General features: G+C 50.1%; 1 protein-coding gene across 2 annotated transcripts in view; it reads left to right on the top strand.

Moving 5' to 3' along the window:
* Positions 1-8,758, top strand: part of Syne3 (spectrin repeat containing nuclear envelope family member 3) — an 83,340-nt gene extending 74,582 nt beyond the window's left edge. For both annotated transcript variants that reach the window (XM_032908332.1, XM_032908334.1), the window contains one exon: positions 7,382-8,758. In XM_032908332.1, the coding sequence (XP_032764223.1) occupies positions 7,382-7,591 (210 nt within the window). In that variant the 3' untranslated portion in view covers positions 7,592-8,758. The remainder of the gene's footprint in view (positions 1-7,381) is intronic.
* Positions 8,759-17,770: the final 9,012 nt, after the last annotated feature.

The raw sequence follows: 17,770 nt of genomic DNA, 5'->3' as shown, positions 1-17,770 counted from the left end.
CCGCTCTAAGAGGAGGAAAAAAGTGTTGCGAAGGCTGGCTGTGTCCACCAGGCATGTGGCGGCTGACTAGCATCAGCCCTCAGGCCTCAGCACCTAACGTTTCACTGTCTCACAGTGTGCCTGGGGCTTGGAGGGTCTCCCTGATCCTGTCCCTTGCTGTCCCCGGTGTTACCATCGTTAACATGAGCCCCCAGCACATTCTGGTTCAAAGGACCTGGAGTCACTTCAGATCCCTCATGCCCCAGAGTCAGCATCTCTGGTATGGACACCCTGGGTTCATTCCTGGCCTCTGGCATCTTGAGGGGACCAAGGCTGAGCCCTGGGCCCTTCAGCTAGCTCTGTGGCCTTGGACGAATCACCTTGCCTTAGGTCTCCCTTCTCAGTGTGTGAAATGGAAATACCGATATTGACTTAATTTACTCGATGAATTAATTTTGAAGGCTTGTGTGATCCAGAACATACTGGGGCAGGTGTGTCGCCCAGGACTCCCCCCAACCCCCCAGTTCAGAATGACATGAACTTTGTGGAGTGCAGAGGTGTCAGGAAAGGTCATGTGACCACTACTGCCTGGCCTGGTGGCCCCTGGCGGAAGATGGAAGGTACCAAGATCGGTGTTCTTCTGCCAGTGGTTGCTGCACTTTAAGGCCCTTCATGGTTGGGAGTCCACATGCATGCATCCTAGGCCAGAGTTGATCAAGGGCATCCAACCTTTTGACACTGAGACACAAGTCACAAAGAGTTCTTTTCTTCTTCTTCTTCTTCTTCTTCTTCTTCTTCTTCTTCTTCTTCTTCTTCTTCTTCTTCTTCTTCTTCTTCTTTCTTCTTCTTCTTCTTCTTCTTCTTCTTCTTCTTCTTCTTCTTCTTCTTCTTCTTCTTCTCCTCCTCCTTCTCCTTCCTCCTCTTCTCTTCTCCTCCTCCTCCTCCTCCTCCTTCTTCTTCTCCTCTTCTCCTCCTCTCTTCTTCCTCCTCCTCCTCCTCCTCCTTCTCCTCCTCCTCCTTCTTCTTCTTCTTCCTCCTCTTCTTCTTCTCCTCCTTCTCCTCCTCCTCCTTCTTCTCCTCTCCCCCCCCCCTCTTCTTCTCCTCCTCCTCCTCCTTCTCCTTCTTCTCCTCTCCTCCTCCTTCTCCTCTCCTCTCCTCCTCCTCCTTCTTCTCCTCTTCTCCTCCTCTCTTCTTCTTCTCCTCCTCCTCCTCCTCCTCCTCCTCCTTCTTCTCCTCTCTTCTTCTCTTCCTCCTTCTCCCTTCTTCTTCTCCTCCTCCTTCTCCTTCTTCCTCTCCTTCTCCTTCTTCTCCTCCTCTCCTCCTCCTCCTCCTCCTTCTTCTTCTTCTCCTTCTTCTTCTTCTCTTCTCCTCCTCCTCTTCCTCCTCTTCTTCTTCTCCTCCTCCTCCTTTTCTCCTCCTTCTCCTCCTCCTCTTCCTCCTCCACCTCTGCTTTGTCTTGCTCCTCCTCCTTTTAAACACAACTCACAATATTTTAAATATGTTTATAGTTTTGTTTTGGACCACATCCTAGCTGTGACGTGACACATGGGCCATGGATTGTACCTGTCAGAAAGATTCTAAGCATTAGCTACATCTGGATCCCTGGTCCAGTCATGGTGCCCACTAACTGCCTGTGTTTTCAGCCATTCATTTATTTTGTCCTTATGGAGTCACTGCTGATTCTGTGCAGAATGATGTTTAAGGTGCTCAAATCCCACCAACCAACAAGAGAGCGATGTATGCCATACTAGAGTGTGAGCACTTGGCTGGGTGCGCAGTGGCAAGGACATTTACGTGGAGCTGGGGCTTGGCGATCTCTGTCTGGGTCAGGAGGCTCTGAAGAGCAGCAGCCACGAGGGTTCCTCGCCCCAAGGCTCAACAAATAGCCCTGTGGAGCTACAACCAGGAGAGGATGGCCATTGTTCTGTCATCGAGTGTACAAACCAGGAGGTTCTTTGTGCATATCCACCCTGATTCAAACACACAGGCATGTAAAAGGCTGGCTTCTGCTACGGCTTCCTTCTAAGCCAATAGCCACAGCCTCCTGCAAAGTATGAGGCCGTTCACAGCTGCTTGGTACCAGAGACGACCCACAGGGTGGCTTGTGAGCCCAGAGGGCTACGCCCAACCCTGCTGCGGTTCTGATCCATCGGGCTGGATAGTTCGTGAGTCTGTGTTTCCGACATTCCCACGTGTTTCTCACACTTCCGGTTCAGGGACCACACTTTGAGAACTGGTGTTTTATGCTCAGGATTTAAGACCAGGCTCAGACACTGGTGTGTGTGTGTGTGTGTGTGTGTGTGTGTGTGTGTGTGTGTGTGACATTTGGCAAAGAACTCAACCATGCTCTTCCTAAGTTTCCTTCCTGCCAACTGGCACTTAGTAGGCTCTCAACTGTTGTGTATATGAGGGACTCGGATGCCTGTAGACAGGCTCCCTACTTCTTCCAAGAGCAGAAAGAGCAGTGACAGCCGTCTCGTGTTAGTCAGCTTTCAGTTACTGTTACAGAATGCTTGAGGAAATCAGCTTATCAAGAGGGAAGGATTATTTGGCTCACGGCTTCCATGGAGTTTCCCATTGGGGTCACTTCTCCCTGTTGGTTTGGGCCTGAGTGAAGTAGCACATGATGGTGGGAACAGGAGGTAGAACAAAACCACACACCTCGTGGCCAGGGAGCAAAAGAAGAGGAAGAAGAGAAGGCCAGGGTCTGTCCCACAGACTATTTCAAGAGCATACCTCCAATGGCCTAAAGACCTTCCTCTAGAAGCCCCCCCCCATCCTTATGGTGTTTGCATGCGCCGCCCCCCCAAGTCTGCGTACCACATGCATGCAGTGCCTACAGAGGCCACAAGAGGGCACCTGATTCCCTGGAACTGGAGTTACAGTTGTAAGCTGCTGGGTGGGACCTGGGAATCAAACCTAGGTTGTCTGCAAGAGCAGACTGTGTTCTTTACAGCTGAGCCATGTGCAGCCCTGCTTCTTAAAGATTCCTTTCCTCCAAGTAGCTAGTGAGGAGATCAGTTTCTTTAATACATGAGTCTCTGTGGGACATTCAAGGCTCAAATTCATAGTCTGCCTGTTGTTATTTACCTGATTAGGTACATGCAAGTGTGACAGAACTCCATACACGTATATTTACACATGCATACACACTTATACTCATGCATACTTGCACAGACATGCACATGTATGCACACACTTATGCACATGCATACTTGCACACACTTACACACATGCATACTTGCACACACATGCACACACACATACACACATGCATGCACAGTACACATGCACACACAGAGGCCAACCGAGTAGAACAGAAGCAGCTTCTGCAGAGGCTGTAATCTCACCAAGTTTAAAGCATTCTATGCATTATTTTCAGTCCATGGGGAAGAAAGACGCCCACTGTTGGGCTGACAATTTACGTGCTGTTGGTTCTCCACACTTCCTTACTCTTTTCAGGCCTCCAGTCATCTATAGCTCCAGCTGCGTCAGCAGCTCCAGCCTGTTTGTTTGCATAAACAGAGTAATTAAGATTTATTAAATTTGTACTGCCAACGTGTTAGCCAGCTCCGTGCCAGCAGACGCTTGCCTGCAGCCCTCAGACACATAAATTGTAGTTAACTTTTCAGATGGCAGCTGGACTTGGGCTGCGACTCATCTCAAGCCTTTCTGTGGCCTGGAATGTGGTGCCACCCTCCCTGAAAACAGCCTTTTCTGTCTGGTCTGACTGGAGCTGCTGTTTTCCAGGGCAAGCCAGGGTGGTTAGCAGGGGCCAGGAGCAGGTGCGTCCTTGGCATACCACACAATAGGGCTCTTGGTATGCTGGGCACCACACAATAGGGCTCTTGGTATGCTGGGCACCACACAGTGGGGCTCTTGGTATACAGTCCCACCTAGGAGTCGCACTGGGTTTACCTGATTGTATTTCCAAGGTTCCAAGATTCACCCCCAGCCCCCATTTTCACCTTGCTGGAGTTTAGAGTTTTGTCCCAATCTAGCTCCCCCGGGGAGTACTCAGGATGGCTTCCTCCCGCCCACTCAGGGCAACTTTGCCTGGGAATCTTGAAAGTCAAAACCTCTACTGCTGGTTGCGTTTCATTCTGGCTTCCTTTGGGCTACGCTAGCCCGTCTAGTTGGGGGAGTCCCTGCCTTTGGTTCAAATTCTCAAGAAATAGCTCCCCCCTACTCCCTCCAACCAGGTGTGGAGTGTTCTGCCCTTCTTCCTGTGAGGTCCCTGTCCTTGCCCCTCTTCCCCACTGAAGGCACAGCCTCTCCTCTGTAGCTTCTTTCTCCTTCACTTCCTCTCCCTCGCTCCATCCTCCCCTCCCTCCCCAGAGTCTCCCACAGCCCAGGTTAAGCCTCAGATTCATTTGTGTGGATGAACCAGGATTCTAAATCTGCCACTGCCCGTGTGACAGGTGGACACGACCACACCCAGTTTACCCAGTGCGGGCAATCAAACCTAGAGCTTCAGGCATGCCAGCCAAGTAGGTATACTGATCAGTATCATCCCCAGCTCGTCTGTGGAAGCTTTTCCAATCGAGTTTACTCTGGCTTTGGTGGTAGTGACTGCTTTCTTTTTGGTAGTAAGAGAATGATTGCCTTTGGACAGGTACCCTGGTTGGGTGGGATATTGTGATACCAAACCTCAGGAGGCATTGGTTGGCTTCTCGTGGTAGAGGATGGATCCCGCAGCTGAGGTTTAAAAACAAACAAAACCCTCCAATTAGCAGGTGCAGTGGACACTCACGTGCCTGGTGGTGGGCGCTCTGGACAGCCTCTCCTCTTGTGTCCCATGGGCAGTAAGGCCATTTGGAGCTGGGGCAGGCGATATCACTGACCTCCCTGGGTGTCACCTACACACAGCTCAGCAGTCAGCTGTCCCTTCCCTGTCCCAGCTAAATACCTAGCTGGGCTTTGCTCAGCCATGCTGTCTCTGACCCCGACTGACCTCCAACCCCACTTGATGCCATCTTCCCTCTACCCACAGAACCCTAAAGGCTGCTTTGAACTTGTCAATCAGATGGGCTGCTTCCTTTTGATCCCAGCCCTCCCATCTCTAAGCCTTCCTCTCCTCCACTCCACCCAACTTCTCAGGAACTCACGTCAGCCAGGGAGCCTGTAGCTGCTGGCGGGCTCCCCTCCTCCAGAGGTTGTCCTGACTTTAGCTATGCCGTCTCCTCCATTTCCCCATTTCCCCTAACGGAACGATGACGTTCAATGTTGGCAAATTGCAGTGCTTTAACCCACAGCGTGTACTCAGCATCTGTGAACAGCAAGTCATGTTTCATAGCACTTTAGCGTCTGACATTATGATTTCAGCATGTCTGCCTCCCTTTTCCTCCCATCAACCCTCCTTGTCAGTAGCCTTTTTAAACCTAATGGACTACCTTTTGAGCAGTTTCTGGTTGGAAGTGGAAGAGGATGAGGAGATGGTTGGTGGTTACAGTGAGTGCCGCGTAGGCCTCCGGACCCAAGTTCAGATCCCGACACCCAGGGTGAGGGGCAGGGACAAGCAGGTCCTGAGGTCTGATGATCAGACTAGGCTGTGAACACAAAGATTCAGGAAGAGACCATGTCTCAACAACAACAACAACAACAACAACAACAAAAGATGGAAACAATACTGAGAAAGACATCCTGATATCAATCTTTGGCTTCTCCAAAGGTTGTGCATATATCCACATGAGCCAGCAGGTACCCCCATATGTTATGCATACATGTACATGCACATGTCACACACATGCATGGGCGCACACACTCACAGACAGGCACACAGGCACACATGCACACACATGGACATGTGTGTACACACATGTGCACAGGTACACATATGCATACCACATACATGTGTGCACATGCACATCACACATCAGGACACACACCAAACACACACATGTGCATGCATATAAAACATATACCACACACATGCATATACACATGCCACATGTGCACAGACACTCACGCACACATGCATGCACTTGCACATACACTACAAATAACAGAATTTTGGAAAGGAAAACCGAGCAGAACATGCAGCAATATTCTCTCATGTCCACGCATCCTGTCCCCTCATTTCTTCCAAACTAGTGAAGGTCCAGCTGTGTTTGCATTTACAAGTGAGCCCTGCTGGATGTGAGAGGGGCCTGCAGATGCTCTCTAATCAATTCTGGACAGTCTGCATTCTTCTTGAGGGCTCTAAATTCTAAGATGTTTGCAATAAGAAATATCTGAAATAAAGGGGATATTTAATGAGAGTTTCAAAAGCTCGGACACACACACACACACACACACACACACTTCTAACAAATACTCTTTAGGGGCCAACAAGTAGATTAACGATCCTAGCCTCCATTTCTCTGTGGAGTATTACCTATGCCCTACTCAAATTCGTTCAAGCAGGAAGGGGCCCACCAGGGGTTCCCATCCTTTATTTGCTGAAAAACAGAATGTCTTCTCTGCTCTGGCATCTGCCTATCCCTCAGTACCCAGGAGGCGACCACAGAGACACTGGCCCCTGTCTGTGAACATGTTCACTATCCCAGTAGTCCACCCAGAACATGAGTGCACACACTCCACCTCAACTCCTCATGGGCTTCCTGAATGCTTTCAACTGCCCTGGAAGGCTGTTGTCCTCTGCCTATTTTATAGAGGAGGAAATTAAGGCCATGGGAGAGTCAGCAGCCTGAGGTCACACACAGGCTCAACTTCCATCAACACTAACCCAGGCTTCTCCACCAGCCTACATGCTGCATCTCATAAGAAACCATGGCTAAAGATATCCCCAAGGGCCTCTGGGCCTCAGCAGTCCAACATGGGTCAGCACGTAGTCAGTACATGACCGCTCACCAACCTTTGTGACTGGGTAGCTGAGGAGCAGCCCGTGGGTCCACCAGGCAAGGATTTCTGTCATCCCTGGCCAAATCCGTTGTTCTGTTAATTGTTACACTTCTTCCTAATCCTCGAATGACCAGTCTCAGGAAACTGTGGAGATCTTTGTAGCTGGCAAGGCTCAGCTACACATCCTAGTTGTCTCACTGTTGTGACAAATGCCTGAGAAAAGCAACCCAAGGACAGGCTCGAAGGATGTGGCTGGTCACATTATGCCCACAATCCAGAAGCAGAGAGGGATGGATGTTAATCATGTTCTCACTTTTATTCAGCTCGAAGCCCCGTGAGATGGCGCCACCTACTGTTAGGCTGGGTCTGGCCACCTCAGCCCAGTCTAAAACTCCCTCATCCTCATAGGCATGTTCAGAGGTTTGTGATTCTAGAGCGACACCCAAGATTACCCATCATACCCCTCTCCACAGTCACGTGGTTGATCCAGCATTTCCTCCCGTCCCACATCCCACTGAGCCCTCTAGTCACTCACGGTGTATCTCCTGTTGGTTCACAGAGTCGGCAGCAGAAGCGGTGGCGGAGTCCCTGCTCTCTCCTACAGAAAGCATGCCGCGTGGCACTGCCGTTGCAGCTTCTGCTCCTGCTCTTTCTGCTGCTGCTGTTCCTGTTGCCAGCAGGCCAGGAGGAGCGCAGCTGCGCCCTGGCCAACAACTTCGCTCGCTCTTTTGCGCTCATGCTGCGGTACAACGGCCCTCCGCCCACCTAGCCCACCGGTGGGCGCACAGGTGACCTTCTGCAGTCCCTCTGAAGCTGGCTGCTGGGGGCACGATAGCCATTCAGACACCCAGAGCAGCCTTAGACCAAATGTTGTATCTGTTCCCAGAACAAACTTGCCTTTTCTACGATGCTGCTTCTGTCTATTTATACTAAATGTGCACTGTGTGTGGTTAGGGAATATGTACAGAATTTTTATATGCCATGTAACTTCAGCTGCAATGTCTCTTTGTGCCTAGGGAAGCCCCTGGCAGTGTGTTTCTCTAGTAGGATTTGTGGCACTTGTGCCTTAGCGTCCTGTCATCCCTGGGGGACAGGAAAAATCACAGGTTACATCGATGACATCTGACCCCCAGAAATCCAGATGTTGCTGGAGAGCCTCTGACTGCTTACCATAGCTGAACGGAATTAGAGTCCTGGGACTTATGTATGTGGCTGTTTTTAAAGCCACACTGCTAAATAGAGAAGCCATGATGGCCTACTCTGGCTCAGCCAGAGCCGTGACACGTGTAAGAGGGATACCGAGAGAGCAACAGAAGAACTGTAAAGATGGGATCCAACTGACCTCCACAAAACGATGGTGCCTAGTGCCCAACCCCTGCACAGCAGCCACTGACAACACAGACCAGCGAGGAATGCCTGTGACCAGGACCAGGACCCCGTGTCTTCAGGAAGCAGCTGGGTTCGATTTGTGTGTTTTCTCCAGGAGAAAGAAAACGATGAACTTGATTTTTTATTCTGATGCACAAGGGTGAAGCACTTTGCAGTGGCCTGTGATATCGTAGCTGTGAGCTGTCTACAGCCCAGGGCATGAGCCCAGAGCAGAGTAGAAATAGTTCCCCACCAAGCCAGGCATCATCCACCCAAAGCAGAGAGGAGAGACTCAGGCCACCGAAGGGGACTCTCTTCCCTTCCTGTAGATCCTCGCAGGCTGGTGGATCTACAAGGCTGGGCAGGTCCCGCCTTCCTCGATGGGCCCAGGACTCACAGTCTGACTCCAGGCAGGAACGGGCATGGGGAGCCCCAGGCACGGGTGGAAGATTTCCAGTTATGCCCAAGGCTGGAAACATAACTAGGGAATTCTGGGATGATTCCTAAGTGCTTTAAAACTGGATCAGGTTCACCCTGAACTGACACATTTTTTTAAACCTCTAGAAAAATACTTAACACTCCCTTTTTACAGATGGAATATGTCTTGGGGTGTGTATGTGTGTATGTATATGTATGGTGTGTGTGTGTGTGTGTGTGTGTGTGTGTGTGTGTGTATTCTCAAGCCTCCTCCTCCTCATCATCATCACTATCAGTGTTACAGAGTAGCACTTTAAACATAGCAAATACTGAGGTCCTAAGAGGGACTGAACTCTCAGGTCACCACACTTATTCTGGCATCAGGCCATACCGTCTTAGCATGGTGCCCAGTAAAGGCTGGATATCAGCCAACAGGAAAGCAGCATCTTGGGTGACCCTGACTTGGTCTGTAACCCCAGTCACAAGGCCCTCCCTGCATTTGGCCAGTTTGCTGGAAGATCAGGCGCTGGTGACCTCAGTCAGACCCAGATAGCTGAGCCCTGACCTCAGACCCAGGTAGCTGAGTCCCGATGTTCACCAAGATGTTCATTGGTCCACCTCTTGGTCAGAACTGTGGCAAGGGCCATCGATACTTCCATATTCACTTTCCCATTCCAAAAGTAAGAAACCTGAGGCCCAGAGAGGGGAAGCTACTCACCCATAGTTCCACAGCAGGAACCTATAAAGCCGGAAATGGACTGGTTCCCAGTCTGGAGGTGATACTGGGTTCATTACAGCAAACCTCCCCACACCACTCAACTGCTCAGTGATGGAGCACTTGCCTAGAAGGTGAGTCCTGAGCTCCATGACATGTTTCCTGGAGAGAGAGAGAGAGAGAGAGAGAGAGAGAGAGAGAGAGAGAGAGAGCTATGAATGTGGGCGTGTCTCCTGGTAAATGCTGGGGAGGGTCAAACTGCATACATGGGTGGGGGTGGGGCAGGTGGGAAGGTGCCTGTGTTTTTAACTATTGACAATGACACTGTGGATTGCTTGCTTGTTGTGTAACTTTTTTTTTTTTTAACAGAGGGGACTGATATTTTTATTACTTTCATATGAGTATAGCTGGAACATGACATGCTAGCCATTTCCGGGCGCTTTTCAGATGTAGCTTCTTTTGCTTAAAATGGGGACAGACACCTGCTACTGTGATGTTGTGTCCTAGCCAGTTATCAAAGAGAGCTGGAAGGAGTCCCTGGAGAGACGTATCAGGTCTCTGTGTTGTGTGTGTGTGTGTGTATATGCATATGTGTCAGTGCATGTGCAGTCGTGTATGTGAGTGTACATGTGTGTGTTTGTACATGCATGAGTGATGTGTGTATGCACATACATATGTACATATGTATGTAAGTGCATGTTTGAGTGCATATGTGTGTATACATGTGTGATGTGTATGTGCATGTGTGAATATGTATGTGTTTGTATGTGTGTGTATATATATGCACCTGCATGTATGTACATTCATGTGTGAGTGCATGTATATGTGCATGTGAGTGTTTGTATGTGCAGGTGTATGTATGCACCTGTATGTGTGTACATTTGTGTATGAGTGCATGTGTGTATGTGTTTGTATGTGAATGTGTATGTATGCACCTGCATGTGTGTACATTCGTGTGTGAGTGCGTGTGTGTGTGTGTGTGTGTGTGTGTGTGTGTGTGTGTTCCTGTTCCTTTGTCCTGCAGACAGTGCTCACGTATAACCCTCAAAGGCTGGCCCATGAAAGCATATGTGTGAGGATCCATTGCCAGTATCAATGCCATTGGTCCCCTCACCCATGTGTCCCCTCCTGCCCTTCTCTGCCCCATACTTTCTCCGAGAGCAATGGTGCATTTAGGGGCAGAGTATGTCTATAACACGGATGGAATAAGTGGACTTAGTGGTCATGACTGCAGGGGAGCTATAAAGCCCCGGAGGTTCTGGCAGAAAGGGCAGAGGGGCTGCGCCTAGACATGGGAGATGACATCTGTGGGGAGCTGGCACCAAAGGGCTGGCATTTCATTGACTCCCATGCTGCCCACCCCGATTCAAGCCTGAGAGTTCTTCACCCCTAAAGGTGCGCTGAGAAACCAAGGCATTTGAAGCTATGAAGCCGCTTGCCCACATTCTGGTGAGAATTGAATCCAGGGTTATTGAACCCTGAAGCTCACACCAGGAGGAGAGGGCTTTGGGTCAGTGCTACCAACTGCAGTGTTCATGGCTTCTGGGAATAGTTTCACTGAGTGGCAGCCCTGCCCTCAGCTCTGCTGGGGTGGGGTTAGCTTCCGGTGAGCCAGCCTGGGGCTCTTTGAGGATTCACCTCAGTAGTCCTCATCATCATCCTCACACTGTTCCCAGAGGCAGGACTTGCCACTCACCCTGGAGCTCTGCCCCACCATGAAGTCTTCCATCATTGTCCCTGTGGGACCAGTGTCCCAAGATGCTTTAAAGGAAGGAAACTTGGGTCGTTCTACAGCCTGGACAAGGAGATTGACAGGCCCTTAGTGAGCTACTGCTGGAAGACCCGGTGCCAATGGGGTGGCTCTCAGGTCGCCTGACAGCAAGAGGGGCTGAGGGGACCTTTTTTCCTTTATACAGAGTGGAGCCAGGACCGACCAGATCAATAGGCTCGGCAGAAGGCTTGAGAATCTGTGCTTGAGCTGGTCAGGTTTGGGTAGCCAGGTGGGAAACAGGCAGAGGAGAGCAGAGACAGAGACCACAGAGGCTGAGGGCCACCAATGCACACTCAGTGTTAAGGGGCCAGACTTTATGTTGCTTATGTTTATATCACTGTTTAAGAAAGGAGACAGGAGGGGTTGGGGATTTAGCTCAGCGGTAGAGCACTTGCCTAGCAAGCGCAAGGCCCTGGGTTCGGTCCCCCAGCTCCGAAAAAAAGAACAAAAAAAAAAAAAAAAAAAAAAAAAGAAAGGAGACAGAAGAGGTGGGTAGACAAGAGAGAAGGAAAGAGGAAGGGAAGGAGGTAAGAAGAGAGGGAGGGAGGGAAGGGGGAGGGAAAGAAGATAGACAATAGATGGATGGGTGGGTAGGTGGGTGGGTGGATGAATGGATAGATAGATATGTAGATAGATAGGTTGATGGATAGATGGATGGATGGACAGACAGAGGAAGTGTCACTATCCCCTCTTCATTCTAACTCACATAACAAACCCTTAAAGTTCTTTCTTGTGGTCATACATGTTGGAACATTAGGGTAGACAAAGTGTAGGCCCTGCCCTTCAGATCTAGACGAGAAGGTGTCTGTATAAGGAGCTGAGCCCAGACCAGGACCTTGGCCCTTGACTTGGCTCAAATGCACTCCCAAAGGCGCTGCTCAACCTACCAGGAGCTCAAAGGCCATGGTGGAGATGCGAGGATCTGGGGAGGGATATGTGGGAAGGAGCCTCACAGCCTCTGCTAATTAAATATGGTTGTGACGGTGAGGGCCATGGAGATCTACTGGGAAGGCCAGAGGAGGACCGGGAGAATGTCAGGGCCAGGAGACCATATGGAGGAGAGATGTGGGCCGTTCCCTCCTTTACTATGTCCTTGGCAGATCACTGAGCCACCCTCTCTCTAGCCTGAAGAGACTTCCTGGTTGTCAAAATACTTCCAGTGTTTACTCCTAGTTTGTCCTGTGGAGAAAGTACCTGCTTGTCATTCTAATACTGAATCCTAGTCCCCACAAAAGGCTAAATTCTTGTCTACCTCTTCCGCCAACCCCACACATTAGAACATTCCAGTAAAATCCACCTTTTCTTAGGAGGGAGAAAAGGTGGAATAGATCAGGATGGTACCCAGGTTATCAGCCACTATTGGGACAAGAACCCCAGGTTCACCCAGAGCCCCACATCTGGGTCTCATGCTCTGTTAGGACTTAGGGGCCCTTTGACGTCCCTGTGCTGCCTGCACAGGCAGCCCCTGCTAGCTGGCAGGGGTCCCTGAGCCCTTCATGTGCTCCTGGAACACCCATCCCGGGAGTGCAGAGGCAGCATTCCCCTGTCCTGCAGAGCTTGGGCCGAGCTAAGTCTTCTGGGAAGCTCACAGTAACTCAGTCACTCTTAGCCATGAGGAGCTCCTGGGAGCAAATCCTGGAAAGAGAAAGGGAGTCACAGCTTTTCCAGACCTGCCCTTTGACCTTCTAGCAGGTCACTGAGACCCATCATCGCCCTATAGACAGCACTGGAGCCTCTCTAGTACAGGGCTGCAACCAAAGGACTTCAGATCAGCCGACATTTCCCCGAGGCATGAAAAGAGGACCTTCCATTTACCAAAGAAGAACAAGGGAGAGTTGTTTTCAAAAACAAAACAGAAGAACCAAGCCTGGAATCTCCTAGCACAAGTCTTATAGGACAGCCCACAGGCTTAGTGTTCCCCAGGTACCTTCCTGCCTTTTGGTTCCCATGATAACATCATAGGTGCTCAGAGGATGGTACCCGGGCATCCCTGAACACAGGAGACAGCAATGGCAGAGGGAGTTGGTTTCCCAAGAGATCCCAGGCATCCTTTCTGGAATGGTCATTGTTAACAGCCAGGCCACCTGGAGTCCTGGTGACATTATGTGGCTGTGGGACAGAGCCTGCAGACTCTCATCTAGTTCTGAGGGAAGAGAGCAGAAGAGGCCCGTAAGGAAGGGCCTGAAATACGGCCCAACTCCAGAGATGCTGGGCTGTAGAGCCGAGAGCTAAGTTTAGGTGCTGAACCCAGAGCACAGACAAGGCCTTGAAACCTGACTAAAACCAGCCAGGCAATGGGGTAAATGAGACGTTTGGAATTTGAGCCCAGAGGTGAGAAGGTTTTCGGGTGTTTTCCTGCCACTGTGTAGAATTTGCTTTCATTTTTGGTGGCTTTTTTTCTTTCCCTTAGGGGCCACAGGCCACTGTTAGCCAGCATCTGGTTAGCCAGCCTGTTAGAAGGTGCCATTTCTGTGCAGGGCTGCAAGCTTTCTCCCCTGTGTCTCTTCTGCCAGCAAGTTCTTTGATTTCCATTGCCAACGGGAGCATCAGGATAGAGTGCCAGGGGCAGGGGCTGGAAACACACAGGCCAGGAGTGTCAGGGGCAGATGCAGGAGAGAAGTTGCTTGTGGGCCACATTCTTCCAGGAGAGCAAAGATTCAGGGGCTCCTGGGATGAAGAGGGGGACAGGGAAGGCGTGTGTGTGTGTGTGTGTGTGTGTGTGTGTGTGTGCCTGTGTGTTGCGTAAGTGTGTTTAGGTGTCTAGAACAATCGAATTCATTGTTTTAAATCTTCCCTGGTATAAACAGTACAGAGGGGCCACCTCCTCTTGTCACAGTCTCTGTGATTATAAAACATGAATTTTTGGTAAGTTCAGCTTTCTGGGAAGGCAGGCGGATTTGGAACCAAATGCCTGTCTTGGAACATGTGTGCGTTATCTTGGTTCATATCAAGTCCAGAGCCGACTAAAGGCCTCCACGTCTCCCAGCTCTGTGGGAACGGCCACGGGAGTCCTCCGGTCCCCGCTCGGTGCTGTTGTGAAGCTGCATGGCGGTCCCTGCCTCTCGTTCACTTTGGTGGAAGAAGCATTCTGAGAGATGGTTTTGTGTTCTCATCATTGCTTCATGTTTAGTTTTGTTTGTTTGTTTTTTTAATGTATCTGCTATGTGTTTGGAAATAAAAAAAAGCCCTATTTTGGTCTACGAGCTATTGTGTGGTTTTCTGAAGTGAGGAGTTACCTAGGGAGGGCACGAGGGGAAGAGACAGCAGGATTATGGCTGGCTTATTTTGACGTTGTTTTTAGACAGGCTTATGACTGGTGTTTGGGCTTTGGGCTGTGTGTTTCAAGGCTCTTGGCCTCTTAATCAAAGAACTGGGCTCATGCAGATCTGCAGAAGTAGCAAGATCCCATTATTCAAAGCAAAGTGGGTTGTGCAGAGAGAGAGAGAGAGAGAGAGAGAGAGAGAGAGAGAGAGAGAGAGAGAGAGAGAAGTTGACAGGGGTTGGTTACTATTTGATCTCCTTTCTGGGGCCTAAGGGAAGGAAGGGCTGGTTGCTAGGGGGCATGATTTGGATGGCTCTCTTTTTTGATTGACATATGAGGTCATATATCCATCTTTCCTATTTTATCTTCCTATGATGTCCCTGTGAGGTATCTTCCTACGATATTCCTGTAATGGCCTATTATCCCTTCCTATGATGCATCGGATTCTAATCACAATTGTGCATATGGTGATCAATGGGGACTCTCCCTAAAAGGTTAGTAGAAGATACACTTTCCCCTTACTGCATGTAATGGTTTGAACGAGATTGCTCCTCATGGACTCATTGAAAAGCTTGGTCCCCAGTTACTACAACTGTTTGGGAAGGGTTAGGAGGTGTGGTCTTGTTGAGCAGGTGCAACCCTATTGGGGGAAAGTGTGTCACTGGGGGTGGGCCTTGAAGTTTCAAAAACCCGTGTCATTCAGGTTCCTCTCTGACTGTTGCCTGCAGAACAGGATGCAGTGCTCTCAATTACCGCTACAGCGCCATGCCTGTCTGCTTCCCATCAGGATGACCACAAGCTTACCCTCTGAAACTGTAAGCAAGCCCCCACTTAAATTCTTTCTTTGGAGGGCTTGAAGATGGCTCAGAGGTTAAGAGCACTGGCTGCTCTTCCAGAGGACCTGAGTTCAATTCCCAGCATCCACATGGCAGCTCACAAGAGTCTGTAACTCCAGTTCCAGAGGATCTGACACCCTTGCACAGACATACATACAGGCAGAACACCAGTGTGTGTAAATATAAATAAGTCTTAAAAATAATTCTTTTATAAAAAGTTGCCCTGGTCATTGTGTCTCTTTATAGCAATAGAACAGTGACCAAGAAGGTACACAGGCCCCCAAAACTAGTTCAGGCTGGTTGTCCTTCTTTTCTTTATCCTCAGATACCCTAGGAATACACTGGAAGAGAATTATCTAAACTTGACTGTTACTAGGAGTTAAGGAACCTACACTATTGTTCAAGGATGCTTGTAGCCTGCTGCAGACTGGACTGAAGAGGGTCTGAGGTTGCTTGTGTGGTGTATGGAGAAGGGCGTGTGCTCCTGATACATACAGGTGATGGAGGGAGGCTGCCTAGTGTGTCATTACAAGAGAGGTGGAAAAAAAAAACAAAAGCAAATGTGATTCCAGAGTACCAAGCTGTTCAACACTTGCCTGCCTCAGGATTAATCCTTGTGCATGCTGAGGTAGAACCCAAGGCCAGTGCAACACAGGAGCCAGAACAAACATCAGCCCTGGGTGTATCCTGAATGTCCTCAGCATCCTTTAGACTAAACACACACACACACACACACACACACAAACACACATGCACACACACAAACACACATGCACACGCACACAAACACACATGCACATGTGCATGCACACACACACGCACACACACAAACACACACACAAACACACACACGTGCACCTACACACACACACACACACACACACACACACACACACACACACACACACACACACGCTGTTCTGTGTCTGGACACCAGCAAAGAGAACTTGCCTTGAGACCAAGATCAGGACCCTATAGCTCTCTCTGTTCTTGGATTTGAAGATCAGCCTTCCCCAGCCGCAGTCCTTTGTAAGCTGCAAGCTGGAAATGGGAGGCATGGAAGGGATTGGCTCTCGCAGTGTGAACCACATGTGTGTGCCTATACATGTGTATGTGTGTGCCTGTATGGGTGTATGTGCGTTTGTGGGATCCAGTGCCAGAAATGCTCTCAGTTGTTCTGAGGTGTAGCCTGGCTCACATGGCCTATTTTTCCTAGATAAAAGATGCCACCCTGTTCATAGCAAGATCCGAGAAGCCAGCCAGTGGCACAGGGCTCAGCACAGGTCAACAGGTACACCTGAGGACTCCCTGTTGCTAGTCAGACTGGAAGACCACACTTCTGACAAGGAATCCATTCCTGAGGAGAGCGACCCCCCCACCCCGTGCCCATGCGGTCTGAAGTCTTAACTAAGTCCCACAGGTATTCTCAGAAGGATTCTCGTGGGTCTTACAGCAGGAATCAGGCGGCCCCTCACCTCTAACTAGTCAAGAACGACGACGATGATGAAGTATGTTGTAAGAACTTCGCCTCATGGGGTTCTCCACCCTGGGCTTCTGTGTGGAATTGGTTCTGGGGCTCTGTTAGGAAGGTTTTCACTGCAGAGGATCCTTCTGTGAGTCACTAACCTTGGTATGAAAACGGTTTTGGTAAGAGAGCTGGTAGTGGAGGCTACAGGCAGACCAGGGCAGTAGTCACACCTTTTAGACATTCCATTTGCTGTAAAAGTACACGTCACATCCGCACGCATGCGCGAGCGAGCGCTTTCTAATTCCGCCAGGAGTGCTCGCGTGCCTGGCTGGGTGATTCACGCGGGTTTATGACTGTGTATTGTGGTTTTTTTCCCCTAAGTCAGGTGTGAAACAGTTCTTTCTGCTTTCATCCATGGCTCCCAAATCCCAGCAGTGACGAGTTTTCGCGGGGAAGGCTCATCTTCTTCTGGTGGACCCCTGACAAGAACGTTACGCAGCTCCTTGGCCTCTCCTATCATGGGTCCCTGCCAGCTCTGGCTGCCTCTGGGACCTTCTGTACACTGCTGCCCTAGATTGGGCACCCTGAGCAGAGTTCAACGACTTGCTGGGAACGCCCATGGCTGGCTGGAAGGCCTTGTGATTGGCTGGCTTGGCTCTCTGCCCTGGTCTGCCTGTAGCCTCCACTACCAGATTCTCATCCAGTTTCTCTTCTGCCACTATCAGAGGGTTCATCCACTGAAGAGTGTAAAGGGAAATTGCTTAAAATTGTTCTGAGCCACAGCCTGGCTCACGCTGCCTGTGCATGCGTGTGCTTCTCGGCCTTGAGCATGTGCAAGTCATTGAAGCCCCGTTTCCTTTGGAAGGTGGCAATAAGGTAACAAAAAGAAGACTTTTTTTTTTAGAGACGCCAAAGTGCAATGTGTGCTCTGGATTGCATCCCGGAACAGCAAGAGGCCATTAGAGGAAGCCAGGGAAATGTGGCTTGGAGTTCAGTTCCCTGAACTCCAAGGTGCGGTGTTAATGTCGTCTCGGTTTTGATGGATGCCCGCGGTGTGTAAGGAGCCAGCACAGGCTGGGTGAAGCTCGCGGGAACTCTGTCTGTTATTGCA

The sequence above is a fragment of the Rattus rattus genome, chromosome 7 (assembly GCF_011064425.1).
Source record: "Rattus rattus isolate New Zealand chromosome 7, Rrattus_CSIRO_v1, whole genome shotgun sequence".
In the NCBI taxonomy this organism is placed as follows: domain Eukaryota; kingdom Metazoa; phylum Chordata; class Mammalia; order Rodentia; family Muridae; genus Rattus; species Rattus rattus.
This window is presented reverse-complemented; position numbering and strand designations above follow the sequence as displayed.